At 36.6% G+C, this 6,354-nt stretch overlaps 1 protein-coding gene across 1 annotated transcript in view; it reads right to left on the minus strand.

Moving 5' to 3' along the window:
• Positions 1–1,028: 1,028 nt before the first annotated feature.
• LOC132183658 (DENN domain and WD repeat-containing protein SCD1) overlaps positions 1,029–6,354 on the minus strand; it is a 66,379-nt gene continuing 61,053 nt past the window's right edge. Inside the window, exons 28-33 of the mRNA XM_059597017.1 lie at positions 4,138–4,319; positions 3,964–4,035; positions 3,701–3,861; positions 3,513–3,554; positions 1,958–2,166; positions 1,029–1,414 (exon numbers count right to left, since the gene is read on the minus strand). Of these exons, the coding sequence (XP_059453000.1) occupies positions 1,319–1,414; positions 1,958–2,166; positions 3,513–3,554; positions 3,701–3,861; positions 3,964–4,035; positions 4,138–4,319 (762 nt within the window). The 3' untranslated portion in view covers positions 1,029–1,318. The remainder of the gene's footprint in view (positions 1,415–1,957; positions 2,167–3,512; positions 3,555–3,700; positions 3,862–3,963; positions 4,036–4,137; positions 4,320–6,354) is intronic.

Raw genomic sequence — 6,354 nt, forward strand, 5'->3', positions numbered from 1 at the left:
GTAAACAGAGTAAAAAGAAAAGGCAGAACCCATAGATTTATATCGTTTAGGCCATGCCTTTTATCTAAACTCGGGTGTCATAGTCGATGAGGAAGACGGCAATAATGAAAAAGGAAGAGAAATGTTAAGCTTACAAAATATTTTATCCAAAATAATGTGGCGTAATATAATTGAATTTCTCAAAATTTGAATTCATCTATTTCATGATCATGCAAGGCCACACTTTGTAAGAGTTTTTTTTTTTTTTTTTTTTAATATTTTGTAAGCCTATCATTCCTCAACATGAAAAAGCCAAGGCAATGAAGCGAAACGACGAGCAAAGCAAGAGATGCAGTAATAGTTACATTAACTAAAGATAGAAGAAATAGCATTATGCTGGAGAAACTGCTGCGCCTATCAAGCTTAATTTTCCATCAATCAGAGAAAATGCTTTTATTGATTTAAACTTTCAATCATGCTAAGAACCAAGAAGTCTTGAATAATTTTTCCAAAAATGAAAAATAAATCCTGTTGAAACAATTTGGGGGTGGTAGGATCCATTCCAGACCATATATTACACAGAAGTAATCTTTTGGGCTTTGAGGTAATCTAATTCTAAATTAGACCATTTTACACTGTACATACCAAAACACACGTGTGAAGTGTGTTTACACTGTAAAGTGTTTCCCTATAAAGCTTAGCAGGTCACAGAACTGTAAGGGAAAATTTTCTTGCAAAATAAGGAAACCATGACACATACTTTCCTCATTTGAGAACTAAGTCTTCTACACCATTCCATACAATCACATACATAGCAGTCGCTTTACCATCTCAAAAAACAAACATCGAGGATCCAAAAATCATCAGCAGAACATCCCTTTTCCAGGAGCTATTACTCGTGCGACTGAAAACCTCTTTTAGTGTCAGAAATATGTTATTGTCTCGATCTTCTTTGCCCAAAGTTTGCTTAGTCCCTCCACAGCTTAATGGATTATATATATGATGATGGTATTAACCATAACCAGATCATGCGTTTAGCCATGGAGGTATAAGAAAATAAACAAGAGTCTTCTATTATATGATAAACAATCTGTGAGTACATTAATATTATTTCCACTGCATAAGTTTGTCTATTGCAATAGAGACACTCGTATACATTGATGAATCAAACAAATTCAAACAGAAAGCAAAAGCAGCTCACGCAAAACTCGGGTTTAGCCGACTCACATATCACAAAGAAGTAAATTGAAAGATAGATGAAGAAAAGCCAAGCAAAAACAACATTTCGCTGGTCACCTTTTCAATTACACAACAAATATAAATGAAATACAACAAAAACTTAAATGTTGATAGTGGCTTCCCACAGCCTAAGTAGTCCATTACGACCACCACTGCATATCCTTTTCCTCTCAAGGTCTGAAGCCACACATCTTACCTGGATATCACAAAATAGGTCAAAAGTCAAACCAAGGAAACAAGTAAACATGAATATGTGCAGTATCATGCATAGACGTAATGACTAAAATACATAAATGAACAATAAAATTTAGCATTTGATATTCATATACTAACTAAGAATGACAAAAAAAATCAGCATTTGTAATGATCCAACACTCGATGGAATGAACTTCCTGAAAGAAAAATGTATGCTCCAAGATTTAATTAGTTTTTCAAAGATCATGTGCACATGTACATATTCAGTTTGATATCGAGGTAAAAAGGAAATTTGAATTTACAAGGATGATCCAGGCACGAACAAGATAAAAAGAAGAAAGAAGCTTCAAATTTATTAATGTCATGTAAAAACATTACAAATTCAGCAGGTTACCGATTAAAATACATTTTCAGTTCAAATACTTAAAACTTGTGATTACCGAAATTCCAATCAATATGGTAGAACTTTAATGTGACTCTGCCCTGAATGAGGAATCAAGTAGAAATTATACAAGCAGAAAGGAAAGACAAACAACACACATACCACAGCAACTGTCCTTGGTGGTGTTCGGTAGAGTTGCCACCCGGCCAATTTCGAACCTGTGCTAGAGAAGCTACCAAGTCTCTCTTGAGGTCGATGAAAGAGAGACATAGAATTATCAGCTGCTCCAATACCTAACCAGTGTTCCCCAGCACTGATAGATAATATAGCAGCAGTATGAATGGTAACATTCTTCATGGATCTTATACTGCCTGCATGCATGGGAAAGTTAATGTCAAAGCAGGGCCTTGTGCGTAGTTAAAACTTCCAAGGATAATGGAGAAGAAAAAAAATCCATTTCTTTGAACACTGAAGTAACTCCCCAATTATTCCATTTCCTATAGAAGTGAAATTCTAATAGCACGAAACCTGCAAAACTGCTTGACTCAGACTTGCTCAACAAGCTAGCATAACCATGTCTTTCTACACACCAAACATAACCATTTCCCTTTTTTAAGCTTCATTTATTTATGTTTTTTTCCTAGGTGTTCTCCATGTTTTTGCTAGATTTTGTTAGCAACCATCTTTACCAAAAGCTTAAGCTGTTAGGAAGTAGGCTGATAATCCATCTAAAGCTCACACACATAAACTGGCAGACATGTCAAAACAGAAATTGAACTCGTGAGTTTCCTAGGATTTGAACACAAAACCACTAAAACAAACCTAGCTTTGGTACTATGTCAAGGGCCATCTGAACTAAAAGCTTAAACTGTTACAAAGTGGGCCAATAATGTATATCCAGCTCATGCACACATACATGTGTAACTTGTGATTTGTTTTTGTTTTTATTATGCAACTACATAGTTATCAAATTCCATCATCTTCAAAATATGAAGCATTGATACCCAAGAACACGTCTTCCACTGGCATCAACTACCCTACCCCAACCCACAAAATATAAAAGCAATATAAAACTTGCACATAAACATATGGCCATAGCTGTGTCATCTGTCTACATGTTGACAAGTTGCAACACTGATACTACACATCTATGCATAAGTGTGCATATATTTTCGAGGCAAAACTAACCACGTTTCAAAGATTTGATGTAAACTCGGTCATAAAAAATGAAATACTTAAAAACTGAGCCCACTTAGTAAAACAAGTTTTGTGCATTCCGTGGAAAGTATGTAAGATTTTCAGGGTCTTAGTATAAATGTTATCTGCAAAAAGTAAACCTAGTATTTCTTATGATCCCGTTGTTTCTATTAGCAGGGAACTTGTGAGGCTTATTAAGTTTAAAAAAGGAAATGGAAATAATGATGAAGCCCCCTTTCGACCGGCACTCTATGGTTCTCATAGTTATCATATATTAAAAACGACACTAATACATTGATCATTATGGATCATTAGGATCATTATGGATGACAAAGATACCAAAATCTAAGCAAAAGTTGCCTGATGGAAAGCAACGTCAAAGTTTACCGAAATCCTTATGCATTCTTGATGCAATTAATTGCCTCATTCAGGTTAAGATAAATCAAATGTGACAGCAGCTGCATCTCCAAGGAATGGAAAGAACAATTTTCAATAGTCAAGAGATCATTAATGCTCTTACCCTCCTCATTTTCCCAAAACCGCAGCAGCCCATCAGTTGAACCTGAAAGGGACAAAATTTTTTATTAACAATAATAACCATTCACATTTGCCCATTCACAAAATCACTGCTCTCCAAAAAGTATTTTGAAGTATTCAAGGCAAGATACAGAAAGAACACAGCAAACAGAATGGGCGATAAGGTTTAACCTGTTATTATTCCTCTGTCCAACGGTGAATACTCAACACATAATATTGGACCAGCATGGCATGCTAGAACAGCATCACATGTTCCGCGGGAAACAGACCATGTTCTTGCTGTCCAATCATCACTGCCAGTGATTAACGTATCCCCAACCATTCTAATCGACCTGCATATTTTACATACAAAATCATGGCATCTTCACATCTACCCTTTAAAAAAAGGTATCAAAGAATCAAGAAAACAAACATTATATCATCCTTTAGCTCACCGAATCCATTTTGTGTGCCCTAACAGCTTGTGCATCTGCCTACCTGCTCGGATGTCCCAGATATTGGCAACCCTGTAAGGCAAGTATTCATCAAGTTGGTTTCTGGGTAAAAGGCGCATGAAAATCCAAATTTGATCATTTAAAGCTGCAAGCATAATTGCAAAATATACTTACGCATCTCTGCCAGCAGCAGCCAAGATTCCCGTTGAATCATCATACTCCATGCATAGAACTGCACTAGAACAACGACCTACTGTCGCCACACACATATCAGTTCTAACATCCCACATCTTTACAGTACCATCATGGGCAGCAGTGAGGACTCGTTCACCGGACAGCATGCGCACACAACTAACCTACAAGGATAAACATAGACATAAATTCAGTTACAATCATCAACTGCATATACCTTCATTACTGCTCTCCACAATGTCTTCGTTCTTAGAAGGAAAGAGAAATTTGTCTTTAGGTGTTATCATATATATATATATATATATAAGGGTGCTCAACGAGCCAGTTATAACTGACCCGCCTGCCAAGCTCCACCTACCCATAAGGATATGGGCAGAGATTTTTCCCTGATTACCCAGGCAGTCAGATCTTTTTTCTAAAAACCATCTAAAACGGGCGGATAGCAAGTTAAGGGTATGCGGTTGTGAATACTACCCGCCTGCCCGCCCATTTAAAATTATATTATGTTGAAGATGCGGCTGATCTGATATGATTTCATTCCAGGATTTGATTTGATTACCTCTCCATATCTTTCTCATTAATTAATGTAATTCCATATCAGTGTGTACTACTTCTCTATATAAACATGTGTAGATGTATCACTAACTTATCAAGAATAATAAGATCGAAGTTTTCTCTCTTATCTCTTCAACTTGATATCACGGCATTTCGTTAGACATAATTTTCGTATTCCGCGTTTGTGCCAGTTGCTGCGATCATAGATCTTCCCTTTGGCTTCATAGCAGACCCATGTTTGAAATCTGAAATTTTCTTTTGTTTGGCATGGGTCTATTCCAACAAGCTTTCCTCATGGACATGTGCTAGCAGCATCTCTGGTTGGACAATAAACGATCGTATGAGGATGAGAAGGCCCAACAGAGAGATCTGAGTTGCTTTCCAGAGAAATCGTGGTGTTTTGATGTGGCAAAGAAGTTCTCCGGTGGACCTGTGCACCAGTGGTGGAAGAGAAACAGAATGACAAGTCGTTATGTACGAAGGCTCAAATGGTAGGTTGCATACCCATGAACAAAGGACAAATCATACAGAATGGACCCAAACAACAGGTCGTTCAGATGGAGGCAAAAGGCAAGTAACCTTCCTAAACTACAAGTCTTTTAGAGTACTTTTGATGCCGGACAACTAAGAAATTAAGAAGAAAGTTGAAGGGAGAGAGAAGAAGCAGGGAAGAGAAAAAAGAAAAGAAGAAGCAAGAGATAGAAGATAAATTAGGAGGAAGAAGACAAACAGACGATCATTGTTATTCATCGAAAGGCACTGACCATAATACAAAATTAGGTTTAAATAGAGTATGACAGAAACCCTAACCGTAATCAACTTGGGCTGATAGCCTACTAAAATAACATAATGCCCAAAAACAACATAACCCAAAATCTATATATAAAAAAATAAAAATAGAAAACATAACAATAAAAATGGAAAGATTAAAAATGCCAATAATAATTCAGCTCTCAATCACCCAACCACAAAGTCATGTTGAGGCATTTTTTGACGCTGAGTTCCATACATATGATCAGTTAGGCATATACAAGTGGGGCAGTCATAACCGCTTATAACCACTAACTGCTTTTGTAGGCAGCTATAAAAAACTGCTAACCACCTATTCTTAGATATAATAATATATTTATATTATATATTTAATATAAAAAAATAACATCAAAACATTGTCATTTTGGCATTTAACAAACGTGTATGCTTATATATATATATTTTTATAAGTAATGTTGGATATACCAAGTAGAGGGACGCAACCCTAGTACACAGAAAATATACAAGAAAACGCCTAATTAGAAAGAGAAAAGAGAGTAAGAAAGTTGGAAAAGCTAATAAGTAGAGAAGCTAAATAAGTAGCTGTCTAAGTAAAGAGAGAAAAAAAGAGGAAGGATAAAAGTTCCTCTAAAGTCCTCTCTAGGTCATTGAAGATCCTGTCATTTCTTTCCCTCCAAAGGCTCCACATAAGACAAAGAGGAATCATCTTCCACACTATCGCGCTCCGAGATAGGGGTGGCAAAACGGGTAATCGGGTAGACCCGATTAGGACCCGCAAAGACCCGCAACCCGATTACCCAAGATACGAACACGACCCGTTTAGCTAATCGGGTTAACGGGTCTGACATGATTATGACACGAAAAATATCATGG

The sequence above is a fragment of the Corylus avellana genome, chromosome ca6, assembly GCF_901000735.1.
Source record: "Corylus avellana chromosome ca6, CavTom2PMs-1.0".
NCBI classification, from domain to species: domain Eukaryota; kingdom Viridiplantae; phylum Streptophyta; class Magnoliopsida; order Fagales; family Betulaceae; genus Corylus; species Corylus avellana.